Below are 19,775 nucleotides of genomic sequence, written 5' to 3' on the forward strand. Positions count from 1 at the left end.
AGGGGTCCCCAAACCTCTCCAGGGTCCTAAAACCCCCTCAAGGTTCCAAAACCGCCCCAAGGGATCCCCAACCCCCCCCCCAAGGAGTCCCAAAACAACTCAAGGGGTCCCAAAATCACCGCCAGAGTCCCAAAATCACCCAAGGGGTCCCCAAACCCCCAAAGGGGTCCCCAAACCCCCCAGGGTCCCAAAACCACTCAAGGGATCCCCAAAACACCAAATGGGTCCCCAAAATCCCCCAAGGGGTCCCCAAACCCCCTTGGGGTCCCCAAACAATCCAAGGGGTCCCCAAACCACCCCTGGGGTCCCAAAATCACCCAAGGGGTCCCCAAACCCCCCACGGGTCCCCAAAATCCCCCAAGGGGCCCCCAAACCCCCCGAAGGGGTCCCGAAATCCCCACCAGAGTCCCAAAACCACCAAATGGGTCCCCAAACCCCCCCAAGGGGTCCCCAAACCCTCTTGGGGTCCCCAAACTACCCAAGGGGTCCCCAAAACACCCTGGGGTCCCCAAGCCCCTCCAAAGGGGTCCCAAAACACCCCCAGGGTCCCAAACCCACTCAAGGGGTCCCCGACCCTCCCCCAAGGCGTCCCTAAACCACCCTGGGGTCCCCAAAACCCCCCCCCCCGGGTGCCAAACCCCCCCAGGGGGTCCCCAACCCCCCCCCAAGGGGTCCCCAACCCCCCCAGGGGGTCCCCAAACCCCCCCTCAGGGCCGGGGCTCGGTGTGACCCCCTCAAACCCCCCAGGGCAAGTTCTACAGCTGCACCGACGAGGCCAAACACACGCCGGGGGAGTGCAAGTGGGTGTCCCCCAAAAACTGACCCCCTGCGCCCCCAAACTGACCCCCCCACACCCCAAACTGACCCTGTGACCCCAAACTGACCCCCTGTACCCAAAACTGACTCTGTGACCCCAAACTGACCCCCCTACACCCCAAATTGACCCCCCTACACCCCAAACTGACCCCCTGAGCCCCAAAACTGACTTTGTGACCCCAAACTGATCCCCTGAGCCCCCAAACTGACCCTATGACCCCAAACTGGCCTCCTGAGCCACAAAACTGACTTTGTGACCCCAAACTGACCCCCCTACACCCCAAACTGACCCCCTGAGCCCCCAAACTGACCCTATGACCCCAAACTGATCCCCTGAGCTCCCAAACTGATCCCCCTACACCCCAAACTGACCCTGTGACCCCAAACTGACCCCCCCCCTGCACCCCAAACTGACCCTGTGGCTCCAAACTGACCCTATGACCCCAAACCGACCCTGTGGCCCCAAAACTGACCCCCCCTACACCCCAAACTGATCCCCTGAGCCCTCAAACTGACCCTGTGACCCCAAACTGACCCCCCCCACACCCCAAAGTGACTCCCCTTACACCCCAAACTGACCCCCAGGGGATCCCCCATGACCCCCAAACCAACCTTCCTACACCCCAAAACTGAGCCCCACCCACCCCAAAACTGAGCCCCACCCCCCCCGGTGGTGGCCCCGTGGTGTCCCCCCCGCGGGCGGCACTGTCTGGGTGGGGGGCTCACTGTCCCTGTGTCCCCGTCCCTGTGTCACTGTGTCCCCATCCCAGAGGGACATTCCTGGTGTACAAGGACAGGGACGTGTCCCACCCCTCGGTGTCCTGTCTCACTGTCCCTGTGTCCCTGTGTCCCTGTCCCTGTGCCAGGGGCACATTCCTGGTGTACAAGGACGTGTCCCACCCCTCAGGGGTCTCACTGTCCCTGTGTCCCTGTCCCTGTGTCCCCATCCCAGGGGGACATTCCTGGTGTACAAGGACAGGGATGTGTCCCACCCCTCGGGGGTCTCACTGTCCCTGTGTCCCCATCCCAGGGGCACATTCCTGGTGTACAAGGACGGGGATGTGTCCCACCCCTTGAGGGTCTCACTGTCCCTGTGTCCCCATCCCAGGGGGACATTCCTGGTGTACAAGGACAGGGATGTGTCCCACCCCTTGAGGGTCTCACTGTCCCTGTGTCCCCATCCCAGGGGCACATTCCTGGTGTACAAGGATGGGGATGTTTCCCACCCCTCGGTGCGGGAGCGCCTCTGGCTCAACAGCGACTTCAACTTCGACAACGTGCTGGCCGGGATGATGGCCCTGTTCACCGTGTCCACCTTCGAGGGGTGGCCTGCGTGAGTCTGGGGGGGACACGGGGGGGACAGTGGGACCCCCGGGATGATGGATGGCCCTGTTCACAGTGTCCACCTTCGAGGGGTGGCCTGCGTGAGTCCTGGGGCTGGGGGGGACACACAGGGGGACATGGGGACAGTGAGACCCCCGGGATGATGGCCCTGTTCACCGTGTCCACCTTCGAGGGGTGGCCTGCGTGAGTCTGGGGGGGATACGGGGGGGACAGTGGGACCCCCGGGATGATGGATGGCCCTGTTCACAGTGTCCACCTTCGAGGGGTGGCCTGCGTGAGTCCTGGGGCTGGGGGGGACACACAGGGGGACATGGGGACAGTGAGACCCCCGGGATGATGGCCCTGTTCACCGTGTCCACCTTCGAGGGGTGGCCTGCGTGAGTCTGGGGGGGACACGGGGGGGACAGTGGGACCCCCGGGATGATGGATGGCCCTGTTCACAGTGTCCACCTTCGAGGGGTGGCCTGCGTGAGTCCTGGGGGGGACACGGGGGGGACACAGAGGGGGGACAGTGGGACCCCCGGGATGATGGATGGCCCTGTTCACTGTGTCCACCTTCGAGGGTTGACCTGTGTGAGTCCTGGGGTGGACACGGGGGGACATGGGGTCAGTGGGACCCCCATGTCCACCTTGGAGGGGTGGCCTGCGTGAGTCTGGGGGGACACATGGGGGGGACAGTGGGACCCCCAGGCCCTGTTCACCGTGTCCACCTTCGAGGGGTGGCCTGCGTGAGTCCTGGGGGGGACACGGGGGGGACACACAGGGGGGACAGTGGGACCCCAGGGCCCTGTTCACAGTGTCCACCTTGGAGGGGTGGCCTGTGTGAGTCTGGGGGGGACATGGGGGGGGGACATGGGGACAGCAGGACCCCCAGGCCCTGTTCACTGTGTCCACCTTTGAGGGGTGGCCCATGTGAGTCCTGGGGGGGACACATGGGTGGGACACAGAGGGGGACAGTGGGACCCCAGGGCCCTGTTCACTGTGTCCACCTTCGAGGGGTGGCCTGCATGAGTCTGGGGGGGACAGTGGGACCCCAGGGCCCTGTTCACTGTGTCCACCTTTGAGGGGTGGCCCGTGTGAGTCCTGGGGGGGACACAGGGGGAGGACAGTGGGACCCCAGGGCCCTGTTCACCGTGTCCACTTTTGAGGGGTGGCCCGTGTGAGTCTGGGGGGGACACAGGGGGGACAGTGGGACCCCCAGGACACCCCCCAGCCCCTCTGTGTGTCCCCCCCAGGCTGCTGTACAAGGCCATCGATGCCAACGCCGAGGACCAGGGGCCCATCTACAACTACCGGGTGGAGATCTCCATCTTCTTCATCGTCTACATCATCGTCATCGCCTTCTTCATGATGAACATCTTCGTGGGCTTCGTCATCATCACCTTCCGCGCGCAGGGCGAGAGCGAGTACCGCAACTGCGAGCTCGACAAGAACCAGGTGGGGGCTGGACCCGCGCTGGCCCCGCGCTGGCACAGGGTGACCCCGTGGCCCTGCGGTGTCCCCAGGGTGTCACTGGAGTGTCCCTGTGGCCCTGGAGTGTCCCTGTGGCCCTACAATGTCCCCAGGGTGTCACTGCGGTGTCCTCACGATGTCCCTGTGGTGTCCCCAGGGTGTCACTGTGGTGACCCTGTGGCCCTGGAGTGTCCCTGCAGTGTCCCCATGGTCTCACTGCGGTGTCCCCAGAGTGTCCCCGTGGCCCTACAATGTCCCCAGGGTGTCCCTGCAGTGTCCCCACATTGTCTCTGTGATGTCCCCATGGTGTCCCTGTGATGTCCCCACGGTGTCCCTGTGGTGTCCCCACAATGTCACTGCAGTGTCCCTGTGGTGTCCCCAGGGTGTCACTGTGGTAACCATGTGGCTCTGCAGTGTCCCCACAGTGTCACTGCAGTGTCCCTGCAGCCCTACAGTGTCCCTGCGGTGTCCCCACATTGTCCCTGCAGTGTCCCCAGGGTGTCCCCACAGCGTCAGTGTGTGGAGCGGCAGTGGGTGGCTGTGTCCCCATGTCCCCATGTCCCCTGTCCCTGTCCCCAGCGGCAGTGTGTGGAGTGGCAGTGGGTGGCTGTATCCCTGTGTCCCCCTGTCCCCTCACTGTCCCCCTGTCCCTGTCCCCAGCGCCAGTGTGTGGAGTGGCTGTGACCCTGTGTCCCATGTCCCTGTCCCTGTCCCCAGCGGCAGTGTGTGGAGTGACTGTGTCCCTGTGTCCCCCTGTCCCCTCACTGTCCCCCTGTCCCTGTCCCCAGCGGCAGTGTGTGGAGTACGCTCTGAAGGCGCAGCCCCTGCGCCGTTACATCCCCAAGAACCGCAGCCAGTACCGGGTGTGGGCCATGGTGAACTCCACGGCCTTCGAGTACATCATGTTCGTGCTCATCCTGCTCAACACCATCGCCCTCGCCGTGCAGGTGGGCACAGCTCGGACTGGGGGGGCACAGCTCGGACCTGGGGGGGCACAGCTCAGAACCCTGGGTGGGGGGCACAACTCAGCACCCTGGGCACAGCTCGGACCCCAGGGTGGGGGGCACAGCTCACACCCGGGGGGACAGCTCAGGCCTGGGGGGATAGCTCAGAACCCAGGGGGGCACAGCTCGGACCCCCGGGGGGGTGAGACAGCTCAGACCTGGGGGGCACAGCTCGGACCCTGAGGGGACAGATCAGACCCCCGAGGGGCACAACTCAGACCCAGAGGGCAAAGCTCAGACACCCGGGGTCACAGCTCAGAGTCCTGGGGGGGACAGGTCAGACCCCCAGGAGGGGGGGGACAGTTCAGACCTCTGGGTGGGGACAGATCAGACACCCGGGGGAACAACTCAGACCCCGGGGGAGGGGGGAACACCTCAGACCCCTGGGGGGAACAGCTCAGACCCCTGGTGGGGGGGACACAGCTCAGAGCTGAGGGGAACAGCTCAAACCTCTGGGTGGGCACAGTTCAGACCCCTGGTGGGGGGACAGCTCAGACCCCCAGGGCACAGCTCAGACCCCTGAGTGGTCACAGCTCAGATCTCTGAGGGGGGGGGACAGCTCAGATCCCTCAGGGGGGACAGGTCAGACCTTGGGGCACAGCTCAGACCTGGGGAGGGGGCACAGCTCAGACCCCCAAGAGGGGAGGACAGTTCAGACCCCTGAGGGGCACAGCTCAGACCCCTGGGGACAGCTCAGACCCGGGGGGCACAGGTCAGACCCCTGGGATGGGGGGGTCACACCTGGGCACAGCTCAGGACCCCCGTGGGGGGGGTGGGCACAGCTCAGGACCCCCCCCGTGTGCCCTCCCCCCCCCCAGCACTACGAGCAGTCGAAGCCCTTCAACTACGTGATGGACCTTTTGAACATGGTGTTCACGGGGCTCTTCACCGTCGAGATGCTGCTCAAGATCATCGCCTTCAAACCGCGGGTACGGGGGGGGGAACACCTGGGGGGGGGGGCGTGTCACACCTGGGGGGGTCACACCGTGTGGGAGGGGGGTGTCACACCGGGGGGGTCACACGGTGTGTGGGGGGGTGTCACACCGGGGGGGTCACACCGTGTGTGTGTGGGGACTGTGTCACACCGGGGGGGGTCACACCTGGGGGGGGCCGTGTCACACCTGGGGGGGGTCATGTCACACCGGGGGGGTCACACCGTGTGTGTGGGGGGGTCCCAGCACGGGGGGGTCACTCACCTGCCCCCCCCCCAGCACTATTTCATGTCACACCTGGGGGGGGGGTTGGGGGTCCCAGCACAGGGGGGTCACACCGTGTGTGTGGGGTGTCACACCGGGGGGGGGTCACACGGTGTGTGGGGACCGTGTCACACCTGGGGGGGGTCGTGTCACACCGGGGGGGGTCACACGGTGTGTGGGGGCCGTGTCACACCTGGGGGGGGTCGTGTCACACCGGGGGGGGTCACACGGTGTGTGGGGGCCGTGTCACACCTGGGGGGGGTCGTGTCACATCGGGGGGGGTCACACGGTGTGTGGGGGGGATCACAGGATGTGGGGGAGTCACACGGTGTGTGTGGGGGCTGTGTCACACCTGGGGAGTCACACAGTGTGGGGGGGTCACAGGGTGTGGGGGGGTCACAGGGTGTGTGTGTGGGGGTGTCACACCTGGGGGGGTCACACGGTGTGTGGGGGGGTCACAGGGTGTGGGGGGGTCACAGGGTGTGTGTGGGGGTCCCATCACGGGGGGGTCGCTCACGTGCCCCCCCAGCACTATTTCTGCGACGCCTGGAACACCTTCGACGCGCTCATCGTGGTGGGCAGCGTGGTGGACATCGCCGTCACCGAGGTCAACGTGAGTCGGGACCCCCGCACCCGGGAGGGGGTGTTTTTGGGGTTTTGGGGGTGTTGTTTGGGGTTTTTGGGGGTTGTTGTTTGGGGAGGGGGGTCCCAGATGTCTGGGATGTTCCCCCCCCTCGTGTCCGTGTCCTCACGTCCATCTGTGTGTCCGTCCACCTCCATCCTCACGTCGGTGTCGGCAGAACGGGGGGCACGTCGGGGAGGTACGAGGGGGTTTTGGGGGGGGTGGTGGGTTTTTGGGGGTGTACAAAGGTTTTTTGGGGTGTGCAGGGTTTTTTGGGGGGGTTCAGTGGGGTTTTGGGGTGTGCAGGGGTTTTTGGGGTGTGCAGGGTTTTTTTGTGGTATGGAGGGGTTTTTGGGGTGTGTAGGGGTTTTTTGGGGGTGTGTAGGTTTTTTGGGGCTGTGCAGGGTTTTTGGGGTGTTCAGGGGTTTTTGGGGTGTGTAGGGTTTTTGGGGGGTGTGTGGGGTTTTTTGGGGTGTACAGGGTTTTTTTGGGTGTACAGGGTTTTTGGGGTGTGCAGGGGTTTTTGGGCTGTACAAAGTTTTTGGGGGTGCAGGGTTTTTTGAGGTGTGCAGGGGTTTTTTGGGGTCTGTGTAGGTTTTTTGGGGTGTACAGGGGTTTTTGGGGTGTGCAGGGTTTTTTTGGGGGGTGTACAGAGGTTTTTGAGGTGTGCAGGGTTTTTTGGGGTTTGCAGGGTTTTTTGGGGTGTGTGTGAGTTTTTGGGTTGTGCAGGGTTTTTTGGGGGTGTGCAGGGGTTTTGGGGGTGTGCAGGGTTTTTGGGGTGTGCAGGGGTGTTTTTGGGGTGTGTAGGGTTTTTTGGATGTGCAGGGGGTTTTGGAGTGTGTAGGGTTTTTGGGGTGTCCAAGGTTTTTGGGGGTGCAGGGGTTTTTTTGAGGTGTGCAGGGGTTTTTTGGGGTGTGTAGGGGTTTTTGGGGTGTGCAAAGGTTTTTGGGGTGTGTGCAGGGGTTTTGGGGTGTGTGGGTTTTTGGGGTGTGTGTGGGGTTTTTTAGGCTGTGTAGGGTTTTGGGGGTACAGGGGTTCTTGGGGTGTACAAAGGTTTTTTGGGGTGTGCAGGGGTTTTTGGGGTGTACAAAGGTTTTTTGGGGTGTGCAGGGGTTTTTTGGGGTGTGTGTGGGTTTCTGGGTTGTGCAGGGTTTTGGGGGTGCAGGGTTTTTTTGGGGGGGTTCAGGGGGTTTTGGGGCTGTACAAAGGTTTTTGGGGTGTGCAGGGTTTTTGGGATGTGTGTGGGGTTTTTGGGTTGTGTAGGGTTATTTGGGGTGTGTAGGGTTTTGGGGGTGCAGGGGTTTTGGGGTGTTTAGGGGGTTTTTTGGGGTGTGTAGGGGTTTTTGGGGGGGTGGGTTTTTGGGGTGTGCAGGGTTTTTGGGGAGTTTAGGGGTTTTTGGGGTGTTTAGGGTTTTTTTTTGGGGTGTGTGTGGGTTTTTGGTGTGTACAGGGGTTTTGGGGTGTACAGGGGTTTTTGGGGTGTGTGTGGGGTTTTTGGGGTGTACGGGGTTTTTGGGGTGTACGGGGTTTTTGGGGTGTGTGGGGATTTTTGAGGTGTGCAGGAGTTTTTTGGGGTCTGTGTAGGTTTTTTGGGGTGTGCAGGGTTTTTTAGGGGTGTACAAAGGTTTTTTGGGGGTGTGCAGGTTTTTTTTGGGGTGTGCAGGGTTTTTTTGGGATGTACAGGGGTTTTTAGGTGTGTGTGGGTTTTTGGGGTGTGTGTGGGTTTTTTGGGGTGTGTGTGGGTTTTTTGGGGTGTGTGTGGGTTTTTGGGGTGTGTGTGGGTTTTTTGGGGGGTGTACAAAGGTTTTTGGGGTGTGTAGGTGTTTTTGGGGTGCGTAGGGTTTTTTGAGGTGTGCAGGGGTTTTGGGGGTGTTTAGGTTTTTTTGGGGGTGTGCAGGGTTTTTGGGGGTGCAGGTTTTTTTGGGTGGGTTCAGTGGGTTTTTGTGGCCCCCCTGACCCCCCTCCCCGCAGAGCTCCGAGGACAGTTCCCGCATCTCCATCACGTTTTTCCGGCTGTTCCGGGTGATGCGGCTCGTGAAGCTCCTCTCCAAGGGGGAGGGGATCCGGACCCTGCTCTGGACCTTCGTCAAATCCTTCCAGGTGGGACTGGGGGGGGGAATGGGGTGTGAGAAACAGAAACCCAGTCGGGTGATTTCCAGTCAGAATTTATTACACGACAAAAGCAAATTCAGCACTGGGTGATCGGGGAGGGGGTTCAACAACTCCCACCCAAAAAATACAAGTTGTTCTACATTTATTTCCAGCTACTGCATGAATATTCATTAACACGAGCATAAACATTACACATTGTCCAGTCAGACACTCAGCAGATGTTTTTCTTAACAAGCCTGTTCTCTACAAGCACCAATAACACACTGTCAGGTCAGAAATTCAACAGATGTTCGCTTGTTATCTGCACAAAGTTACGAATTTTTAAGGGAGGTGCTATTCCCCAGCTGACTGAACGAAATCCCTTCACTCCAAACCTCACACGAGGTCAAAGGGGGGTCACTTGTTTTGTCCCAGGTCAAAGAGGGGTCACTTGTTTTGTCCCAGGTCAAAGGGGGGTCACTTGTTTTGTCTCAGGTCAAAGGGGGGTCACTTGTTTTGTCTCAGGTCAAAGGGGGGTCACTTGTTTTGTCTCTTTTCGGGGCCCAATTAAGTTTTTACGATTTGTTTTCCTTTCCCCTCTCCGGGTCATTGTTGACCTCGTGCTGTTTTCTCTCAATCAGCCCGAATTGTTTTCCGGGTTTATCACGGGGGGGACACGACAGGGGGGCACAGCCCCCCCTGACCCCCCTCTCTGCCCCCCAGGCCCTGCCCTACGTCGCCCTCCTCATCGCCATGATCTTCTTCATCTACGCCGTCATCGGGATGCAGGTGAGGGGGGGCCAGGGGAGCCCCCCGGGTGTGGGGGGGGTGTGGGGGGTGTGGGAGGGTGTGGGGGGGATGGGGGGGTCGGTCCTGCCGGCCCCCAGCCCCCCCCGTGCCCCCCCAGACCTTCGGGAAGGTGGCTCTGCAGGACGGGACCCAGATCAACCGCAACAACAACTTCCAGACCTTCCCCCAGGCCGTGCTGCTGCTCTTCAGGTGGGGACGGGGGGACTGGGGGGGCTCGGGGGGTCCTATGGGGGCTGGGGGGGTCCTATGGGGGCTCGGGGGGTCCTATGGGGGCTGGGGGGGCCCTATGGGGGCTGGGAGGGTCCTATGGGGGCTGGGGGGGTCTCATGGGGGCTCAGGGGGTCCTATGGGGGCTGAGAGGGTCCCATGGGGGCTGGGGGGGTCCTGTGGGGGTCCTATGGGGGTTCAGGGGGGTCCTATGGGGGCTGGGGGGGTCCTATGGGGACTGAGGGGGGTCCTATGGGGGTTCAGGGGGGTCCTGTGGGGGGCTAAAGGGGGGTCCTATGGGGGCTGAGGGGGTCTCATGGAGGCTCATGGGGGTCCTATGGGGGTCTCGGGGGCGTCACATGGGGGGCTGAGAGGGTCCTATGGGGGTTCAGGGGGGTCCTATAGGGGCTGAGGGGGTCCCATGGGGGCTGGGGGGATCCTATGGGGGCTGGAGGGGTCCTATGGGGGGGCTCGGGGGGGTCCTATGGGGGCTTGGGGGGGTCCTATGGGGGCTGGGGGGGTCCTATGGCGCCTGGGGGGGTCCTATGGGGGGCTCCTATGGGGACTGAGGGGGTCCCATGGGGGCTCAGGGGGGTCCTATGGGGGCTCTGGGGGGTCCCATGGGGTTTGTGGGGGTCCTATGGGGGCTGGGGGGGTCCTATGGGGGCTCAGGGGGGTCCTATGGGTGCTGAGGGGGGTCCTATGGGGGCTCAGGGGGGTCCTATGGGGGGCTGGGGGAGTCCTATGGGGGTTCAGGGGGGGGGTCCTATGGGGGCTGGGGGGTCATATAGGGGGCTCAGGGGGGTCCTATGGGGGCTCAGAGGGGTCCCGTGGGGGCTGGGGGGGCTCTAGGGGGACTCTGGGGGGCTGGGGGTGGGTCTGAGGTTCCCGTGGGGTCTGAGGTGGCTCTGGGTCTGGTGGATTTGGGATTTTGGGTCCTTTTGGGAGTCCCCACGGCCCTGCTGTGGGGCTGCAGGTCCTGCAGAGCCCCTGGGGGTCCCTGTGGGGTCACTGTGTGTCCCTGTGGGGTCTGTGTCCGTCCCCCAAGCCCTGTGGTGCCCACAGTGCCCCTTGGGGTCCTCTGGGGCTCAGCTGAGCTCTGGGGGGCACCTGTCCCGCAGTTATGGGGCACCTGTGCCGTTGCTGTGGGGTAGGAGACCATCTGGGGCTGGGAGGTGTGAGGGGCTCTGTGGGGTCTGGAGGGGCACAAAGGGGAGACCTGGGGGGGGCACCCGGGTGTCCAGGGGGTGTCCGGGGGGGGGGTACCTGTGTGCCCTGGGGGTTCAGGTGTGCCCTGGGGGTGTCCAGGTGTGTCATGGGGGTGTCCAGGTGTGTCATGGGGGATACCTGTGTGCCCTGGGGGGTTCAGGTGTGCCACGGGGGAGGCGTGGCAAGAGATCATGCTGGCCAGTCCTGGGGGGGTTCAGGTGGTTCAGGTGTACCTGTGGGTTCAGGTGTGCCCCAGGGGGGTTCAGGTGTACCTGGGGGGGTTCAGGTGGTTCAGGTGTGCCCTGGGGGGGGTTCAGGTGTGCCACAGGTGAGGCGTGGCAGGAGATCATGCTGGCCAGTCCTGGGGGGTTCAGGTGTGCCCTGGGGGGGTTCAGGTGGTTCAGGTGTACCTGTGGGTTCAGGTGTGCCCCAGGGGGGTTCAGGTGGTTCAGGTGTGCCCTGGGGGGGTTCAGGTGGTTCAGGTGTACCTGGGGGGGTTCAGGTGTGCCACAGGTGAGGCGTGGCAGGAGATCATGCTGGCCAGCCTGCCGGGCAAACGCTGTGACCCCGAGTCGGACGCGGAGCCGGGGGAGGAATTTACCTGCGGCAGCAACTTCGCCATCGCTTATTTCATCAGCTTCTTCATGCTCTGCGCATTCCTGGTGAGACCCTGGGCTGCCACACTGCCCCATGGCACCACTGCCCCACTGTGACACTGCCCCATGGCACCACTGCCCCACTGCCACACCCTGGCACTGCCCCACAGTGACACTGCCCCATAGCACCACCACACCCTGACACTGCCCCACGGCACCACTGCCCCACAGCATCGCTTATTTCATCAGCTTCTTCATGCTCTGCGCATTCCTGGTGAGACCCTGGGGCTGCCACACCCTGGCACTGCCCCACTGTGACACTGCCACATCCTGGCACTGCCAGGGTGGCACCACTGCCCCATGACACCACTGCCCCACGGCACCACTGCCCCATGACACCACTGTCCCATGGCACCACTGCCCTACAGTGCCACCCCACTATGGCACCACTGCCCCACAGCACCACTGCCCCACGGCACCACTGCCTCATGGTGCCACTGCCTCACAGTGTCACTGCCCCATGGCACCACTGCCCTACAGCCCCTGCCCCATGGCACCACTGCCCCACAGCACCACTGCCCCATACCCCCAGCCCTGCCCCCCAGCCCTGCCCTACACCCCAACCCTGCCCCCCAGCCCTGCCCCCAGCCCCGCCCCGCCCCTCAGGAGCCCCCCTTTGCCCCCCCAGATCATCAACCTGTTCGTGGCCGTCATCATGGACAACTTCGATTACCTGACGCGCGACTGGTCCATCCTGGGCCCGCACCACCTGGACGAGTTCAAGCGCGTCTGGTCCGAGTACGACCCGGCTGCCAAGTGTGTCACCGCCCCCCCATCCCCCCGTGACCCCCTGACCCCCCGTGACCTCCGACCCCTGACCCCCGACCCCCCCAGGGGCCGCATCAAGCACCTGGACGTGGTGACGCTGCTGCGCCGGATCCAGCCCCCGCTGGGCTTCGGGAAGCTCTGCCCCCACCGCGTGGCCTGCAAGGTCTGGGGGGGCTCCCGTGGGGGGCCCTGGGGTGGTCCCGGGTGGGGGACACCCGAATTTACCCCCCTGGTCCCTCCCCAGCGCCTGGTGGCCATGAACATGCCCCTCAACTCAGACGGGACCGTCACCTTCAACGCGACGCTCTTCGCGCTCGTCCGCACCTCCCTCAAGATCAAGACGGAAGGTTGGGAGCTCGGGGGGGGTCCCGGGGGGGTCCCGGGGGGGTCCCAGGGGTCAGTGGGGGGTGACAGTCACGGTTGTCCCTCGTGCCCCTCCAGGGAACCTGGATGTGGCCAACAAAGAGCTCCGGGCCGTGGTCAAGAAGATCTGGAAGAGGACGAAGCCGAAGCTGCTGGACGAGGTCATCCCCCCGCCCGAGGGTGAGTGAGGTCTGACCCCCCACCCTGACCCCCCCGGGAGCCCCCTGACCCCTCTGGGAGCCCATTGACCCCCCCCGGGAGCCCGGTGAACCCCCTTGGAGCCCTCTGACCCCCCCTGGAGCCCTCTGACCCCCCCTGGAGCCCCCTGACCCCCTCTGGGAGCCCCCTGACCCCCCCGGGAGCCCGGTGAACCCCCTGGGAATCCCCTGACCCCCCTTGGAGCCCTCTGACCCCCCCTGGAGCCCCCTGACCCCCCCTGGGAGCCTCCTGACCCCCTGAGAGCCCCCTGACCCCCCTGACCCCTCTTGACCCCCCCTGGAGCCCCCTGACCCCCCCAGAAGCCCCCTGACCCTCCCGGGATCCCCTGACCCCCGCCGGAGACCTGTGACCCCCTCGGGAGCCCCCTGACCCCCCCAGACCCCTGGGAGCCCCCTGACCCCCCCCTGGAGCCCCCTGACCCCCCCAGGAGCCTCCTGACCCCCCCAGGAGCCCCCTGACCCCCCTGGAGCCCCCTGACCCCCCCGGGAGCCCCCTGACCCCCCTGACCCCCCCGGGGAGCCCCCTGACCACCCTGGAGCCCCCTGACCCCCCCTGGGAACCCCCTGAAGCCCCCTCAACCCCCCTGGAGGCCCGTGCCCCCCCTGGGAGCCCCCTGACCCCCCAGACCCCCCCCGACCCCCCCAAGGAGCCCCCGGACGCCCCTGGGATCCCCCTGACCCCCCTGGATCCCCGGGAGCCCCCTGACCCCCCTCGAAGCCCCCTGACCCCCCCCCGGGAGCCTCCTGAACCCACCCCGGAGCCCCCTGACCCCCCTGGAGCCCCCTGACCCCCCCAGGAGCCCCCTGACTCCCCCTGGAGCCCTCTGACCCCCCTGGAGCCTCCTGACCCCCCCCTGGAGCCTCCTGACCCCTCCAGGAACCCCCTGACCCCCAGGAGCCCCCTGACCTCCCCTGACCCCCCCCGGGATCCCCTGGCCCCCCCCGGGATACCCTCCTGACCCTCCAGGAGCCCCCTGACCCCCCCGTACCCCCCAGAGGAGGAGGTGACCGTGGGGAAGTTCTACGCCACCTTCCTGATCCAGGACTATTTCCGCAAGTTCCGGCGGCGGAAGGAGCGCGGGATGTTGGGCCCCAGCACCACCCCCAGCAACGAGAGCGCCCTGCAGGTGGGACCCCCCCGGGGGGCGGGGCTGGGGGTGTCACCAGGTGTCACCGGTGTCACAGGTGTCACCGGGTATCACCGGGTGTCACCAGATGTCACAGGTGTCACAGGGTGTCACAGGTGTCACCGGGTATCACAGGTGTCACAGGTGTCACAGGTGTCACTGGGTGTCACAGGTGTCACTGGGTGTCACGGGGTGCCACAGGTGTCACAGGTGTCACTGGGTGTCACTGGTGTCACAGGTGTCACAGGTGTCACAGGTGTCACAGGTGTCACAGGTGTCACTGGTGTCACAGGTGTCACAGGTGTCACCGGGTGTCACGGGGTGTCACAGGGTGTCACAGGTGTCACAGGTGTCACTGGTGTCACAGGTGTCACAGGTGTCACAGGTGTCACCGGGTGTCACAGGTGTCACAGGTGTCACTGGTGTCACAGGTGTCACAGGTGTCACAGGTGTCACCAGGTGTCACCGAGTGTCACAGGTGTCACAGGTGTCACAGGTGTCACTGGGTGTCACAGGTGTCACAGGTGTCACAGGTGTCACTGGTGTCACAGGTGTCACAGGTGTCACAGGTGTCACCAGGTGTCACCGAGTGTCACAGGTGTCACAGGTGTCACAGGTGTCACCGAGTGTCACAGGTGTCACAGGTGTCACAGGTGTCACTGGTGTCACAGGTGTCACAGGTGTCACAGGTGTCACCGGGTGTCACAGGTGTCACAGGTGTCACAGGTGTCACTGGGTGTCACAGGTGTCACAGGTGTCACAGGTGTCACTGGTGTCACAGGTGTCACAGGTGTCCCCGGGTGTCACAGGTGTCACCGGGTGTCCCCAGGTGTCCCCAGTGTCCCAGGTGACCCCCCGTGTCCCCCCAGGCCGGGCTGCAGACGCTGCAGGCGCTGGGCCCCGAGATGCGCCGGGCGCTGAGTGACCTGGAGGGGGACGAGGGCGGCGACGCCCCCGCGGAGGAGCCGCTCACCTACGCGGTGAGCACCGGACACGCCCCCGGCACACCTGGACATGGACACGCCCCCGGGCACACCTGTCAGTGGCCACGCCCATCAGGCACACCTGTGCTGTGACCACGCCCACTGGGCACAGCTGTCCATGGCCACACCCACCACCTACTGGGCACACCTGCCCGTGGCCACACCCACTGGGCACACCTGTCCATAACCACATCCACCAGGTGCACCTGTCCATGGCCACACCCACTAGACACACCTATCCATGACCACGCCCATCGGGCACACCTTTTCATGGCCACACCCACTGGGCACACCTGTCCATGACCACACCCACTGGGCACACCTGTCCATGACCACACCCACTGGGCACACCTGCGCTGTGGCCACACCCCCTGGGCACACCTCCCCCATGGCCACACCCACCACTCACACCTGTCCCGTGGCCACGCCCACTGACCCCGCCCCTCTCCGCAGGCCCCCGAGACACTCTACGGCTCCGCCCCCAACTCCCCCCTGCTCGGGGACACGCCCCCCGCCCCCGGCCCCGCCCCCACCGAGGGGGAGGACCCCGCGGGCCCCGCCCACGGATGCAGGTACGGCTGGGGGGGGGCACCCCAAAATTGGGGGTCCCGGGGGGTGGAGGGGGGGTGTTTGGGCAGCAGGTACGGCTGGGGGGGGGCACCCCAAAATTGGGGGTCCCGGGGGGGTGGAGGGGGGGTGTCTGGGCAGCAGGTACGGCTGGGGGGGTGTGGGAATACCCCAAAATTGAGGGTCACTGAGGGGGGAATGGGGGACACCCCGACACGGGGGGGGGGGTGTGTCACTGGGGACACCCCGACACGGGGGTCACTGGGGGGGGGGGAACTGGGGACACTCTGACACGGGGGGGGGGGGGTCACTGAGGGAGGAACTGGGGACACCTCAAAACTGGGGGTCACTGAGGGGGGGGACACGACTGGGGACACCCCAAAATTGGGGGTCACTGGGGGGGGGGGACTGGGGACACCCCAAAATTGGGGGTCACTGAGGGGGGAAACGGGGACACCCCGATATGGGGGGGGGTCACTGAGGGAGGAACTGGGGACACCCCGATATGGGGGGGGGGTCACTGAGGGGGGAACTGGGGACACCCCGATATGGGGGGGGGTCACTGAGGGGGGAACTGGGGACACCCCGATATGGGGGGGGGTCACTGAGGGGGGAACTGGGGACTGGGGACACCCCGACACGGGGGGGGTCACTGGGGACACCCCGACACGGGGGTCCCGGGGGGGGGTGGGTTGGACGGGGGGTCCCCACGGCTCTGTTGGCAGGCGCCGCTCCGAAGGGGGGGAGCAGGATGAGGAAGCCCCCCCCGAGGACACGGAGGAGCCGGGGGGGGACACGGGGGGGGACATCAGCCACGACGAGGACCTGGAGAGCGCGGCCCCCCCCCGCCACCGCTGGGCTGGGGACAGGTACCGGACCCCCGAGAGTGGGGGGGCACATCCCTGTCTGGGGGGGTCCCTGGGACCGGGGAGGGGGGTCCCGGCAGCCCCTGACTCTGACTCAGGGAACGTGGGGGGGATGGAGGTTCCCCGGGGGGGTCCCTGTGCTGTCCCCCCCCATCTGACCCCCCCGTGTCCCCCCCAGGCCACTGAACCCCCTGGAACGGGGGGGATGGAGGTGCCTGGGGGGTTCCCTGTGCTGTCCCTCCCTGTCTGACCCCCCCGTGTCCCCCCCAGGCCACTGAACCCCCTGGAATGGGGGGGATGGAGGTGCCTGGGGGGTTCCCTGTGCTGTCCCCCCCCGTCTGACCCCCACCGTGTCCCCCCCAGGCCGCCAGCACCCCTGGAACGGGGGGGGTTCCCTGTGCTGTCCCTCCCTGTCTGACCCCCCCTGTGTCCCCCCCAGGCCACTGAGACCCCTGGAACGGGGGGGATGGAGGTTCCCCGGGGGGGTCCCTGTGCTGTCCCCCCCTGTCTGACCCCCCCGTGTCCCCCCAGGCCGCCGGGACCCCCGCGCTGGGGGATGGAGGTGCCCCGGGGGGGGTCGCTGCCGTTGCCCCCCCGACACTTCGCGCTCCGCGAGGGGCAACAACTGAAACGGCGCCGCCTCCTGCCCCCCACCCCCGCCGGTACGGGAGGGGGGGCACCGGGGGGGGCTTCCAGTGGGACCCCCGTGTCTGGGCAAGCTGAAGGACCCCCCCGGTAGCCCGGGAGGGTCCGTGGGGCTGGGGGTGACAGCGGGTGGGAGCCCGGGAAGGTCCCTGGGGCTGGGGAGGGGATGTGTGACCCTGCCCGGCGCTCCGGAGGGTCCCTGGGGCTGGGGGTGACCCTGCCCCGTGCCCCCCGGGCCTGAGGGGCTTTGGCCCGGGGGGAGTGACCATGGGGGTGTCCCAGAGGGTCCCTGACCGGGGGGTGACCATGGGGGTGTCCCAGAAGGTCCCTGAGTGGGGGGTGACCCTGCGGGTGCCCCCCAGGCCAGGAGTGACCCTGGGGGTGCCCCAGCAGGTCCCTGACTCGAGGGTGACCCTGTGGGTGCCCCCCAGGCCGGGAGTGACCGCTGGGGGTGCCCCAGTGGTTCTCTGACTGGGGGGTGACCCTGCGGGTGTCCCAGCGGGTCCCTGACCAGGGGGTGACCCTGGGGGTGTCCCAGCGGGTCCCTGACTCGGGGGTGACCCTGCGGGTACCCCCCAGGCCGAGGGTGACCCTGCGGGTGCCCCAGTGTGTCCCTGACCGGGGGGTGACCCTGGGGGTGCCCCAGTGGGTCCCTGACTCGGGGGTGACCCTGTGGGTGTCCCAGCGGGTCCCTGACCGGGGGGGTGACCCTGCCCGGTGTCCCATCGGGTCCCTGACTCGGGGGTGACCCTGCGGGTGCCCCCCAGGCCGGGGGTGACCCTGGGGGTGTCCCAGAGTGTCCCTGACCGGGGGGTGACCCTGTGGGTGCCCCCCAGGCCGGAAGCCCTCGTTCACCATCCAGTGCCTGCGGCGCCAGGGCAGCTGCGAGGACGAGCCCATCCCGGGCACCTACAACCCCTCGGGCCCCCCCGGCCCCGCCCGCCCGCAGGTACCGCTGGGGAGGACACACGGAGAGGGGGGGACACCCGGAAGGGGGGTGTCACACAGCGTCACCCCCCGCTGACCCCCCCCTTCGCCCCCCCAGGGCTACGGCAGCTCCGAGACCTGGCGCCTGGGGGGCTCCTCGCAGGCCTGGGCGGCCCCGGCCCGTGGGCACGTCCTGTACGCGCCCCTCATCCTGGTGGAGGGGGGGGCGGCGGGGGGCGCGGGGGGCAGCCTCCCCCCCCTCAACCGCTGGTTCCCCCCCGCGCCCCTGAGACTGCGGCCCTGTGACCCCCGAGACGCGCTGGCCAGGGGGTCTGCGGACAGTCTGGTGGAGGCCGTGAGTGACGGGGGGGATGGGGGGGACAGGGGGGACAGGGGGGACATGGGACGGGGACACCCCGGGGGTCTGCGGACAGCCTGGTGGAGGCCGTGAGTGACGGGGGGGACAGGGGGACAGGGGGGGACTGGGGGGACATGGGACAGGGGACTTGGGCCAGGGGACAGGGACACCCCGGGGGTCTGCAGACAGTCTGGTGGAGGCTGTGAGTGACACGGGGGGATGGGGGGGACAGGGGGGACAGGGGGGACATGGGACAGGGGGGACACGGGACAGGGGGGACATGGGACAGGGGACAGGGACACCCCGGGGGTCTGCGGACAGTCTGGTGGAGGCCGTGAGTGACACGGGGGACGGGGGGACAGGGGGGGACAGGGGGACGGGGGAACAGGGGGATGGGGGGACAGGGACAGGGACACCCTGGGGTCTGCGGACAATCTGGTGGAGGCCGTGAGTGACACGGGGGGACACGGGGGACAGGGGGGGACATGGGACATGGGACAGGGGACAGGGACACCCTGGGGTCTGCAGACAGTCTGGTGGAGGCCGTGAGTGACACGGGGGGACAGGGGGGGACAGGGGGGACATGGGACAGGGGACTTGGGCCAGGGGACAGGGACACCCCGGGGGTCTGCAGACAGTCTGGTGGAGGCCGTGAGTGACACGGGGGGATGCAGGGAGACACAGTGGGAACACAGGAGGACACGGGGGGCTGTGGCTTGGCTTGGGGTGGGACACGGGGGGACACCCGGGGAGGTGGAGGGGGGGACATGGGACAGGGACCCTGCTGCAGCTTTGACAGCCTGGGGACGGCCGTGAACGAGGGAGACGCACGAAGGGGACACCCCACGGCCCAGCGACAGCGGCGGAGGCTTCGAGCGAGGGGGGACAGGCAGGGGGACGGGGGGGGGACACGCGGGGGGACACGCGGGGGGGACAGGCGGGAGGACACGCGGCGGGACGCGGGGGGGACAGGCGGGGGGACACGGCGGGACACACGGGGGGACACACGGGGGGACGGGGGGGGGACACGCGGGGGGACACGCGGGGACCGCCCCGCGCCGGTGCCAGCGCCGCCCCCTCCGCCCCCCCTGCCCAGGTGCTGATCTCGGAGGGGCTCGGGCTGTTCGCCCGCGACCCCAAGTTCGTGGCCGTGGCCAAGCGGGAGATCGCGGACGCGTGTGACATGACCATGGACGAGATGGAGAGCGCGGCCGCCGACCTGCTGACCCGCCGCCGGGCCCCGCCCGCGGCCGTGTACAGCGACGAGGAGCCGCTGCGGCCGCCGCCCGAGGAGGAGCTGGCGGACGAGATGGGCTGGGCCGGGGGGGTCTGACCGGGCACGGCCACCGCGGGCACCGAGGAGCGGGACCGGCCGGAGGGCTCCGGGACCGGCAGCGGGTGAGCTCTGGGACCGGGACTGGGACCCACTGGGCGGGCTTTAGGACCCGGACCCGGCCTCAGTCCCACTCTCGGGCGGGCTTTAGGACCTGGACCCGCCCTCAGTCCCGGTCTCGGGCGGGCTTTAGGACCCGGCCCCAGTCCCAGG

General features: G+C 66.5%; 1 protein-coding gene across 1 annotated transcript in view; it reads left to right on the top strand.

Annotated features, from left to right (window-relative positions):
- CACNA1F (calcium voltage-gated channel subunit alpha1 F) overlaps positions 1–19,775 on the top strand; it is a 46,153-nt gene extending 26,378 nt beyond the window's left edge. Inside the window, exons 26-48 of the mRNA XM_032713703.1 lie at positions 748–800; positions 2,003–2,149; positions 3,396–3,597; positions 4,401–4,559; positions 5,435–5,545; positions 6,342–6,425; positions 6,613–6,633; positions 8,406–8,534; positions 9,249–9,314; positions 9,433–9,524; positions 11,254–11,413; positions 12,036–12,163; positions 12,242–12,338; positions 12,420–12,522; positions 12,617–12,718; positions 13,753–13,883; positions 14,753–14,863; positions 15,320–15,438; positions 16,159–16,302; positions 16,831–16,961; positions 17,781–17,893; positions 17,990–18,226; positions 19,326–19,775. Coding sequence (XP_032569594.1) covers positions 748–800; positions 2,003–2,149; positions 3,396–3,597; positions 4,401–4,559; positions 5,435–5,545; positions 6,342–6,425; positions 6,613–6,633; positions 8,406–8,534; positions 9,249–9,314; positions 9,433–9,524; positions 11,254–11,413; positions 12,036–12,163; positions 12,242–12,338; positions 12,420–12,522; positions 12,617–12,718; positions 13,753–13,883; positions 14,753–14,863; positions 15,320–15,438; positions 16,159–16,302; positions 16,831–16,961; positions 17,781–17,893; positions 17,990–18,226; positions 19,326–19,562 — 2,877 coding nt within the window. The 3' untranslated portion in view covers positions 19,563–19,775. The remainder of the gene's footprint in view (positions 1–747; positions 801–2,002; positions 2,150–3,395; positions 3,598–4,400; positions 4,560–5,434; positions 5,546–6,341; positions 6,426–6,612; positions 6,634–8,405; positions 8,535–9,248; positions 9,315–9,432; positions 9,525–11,253; positions 11,414–12,035; positions 12,164–12,241; positions 12,339–12,419; positions 12,523–12,616; positions 12,719–13,752; positions 13,884–14,752; positions 14,864–15,319; positions 15,439–16,158; positions 16,303–16,830; positions 16,962–17,780; positions 17,894–17,989; positions 18,227–19,325) is intronic.

This window comes from Chiroxiphia lanceolata, chromosome 31, assembly GCF_009829145.1.
Source record: "Chiroxiphia lanceolata isolate bChiLan1 chromosome 31, bChiLan1.pri, whole genome shotgun sequence".
Lineage (NCBI taxonomy): Eukaryota > Metazoa > Chordata > Aves > Passeriformes > Pipridae > Chiroxiphia > Chiroxiphia lanceolata.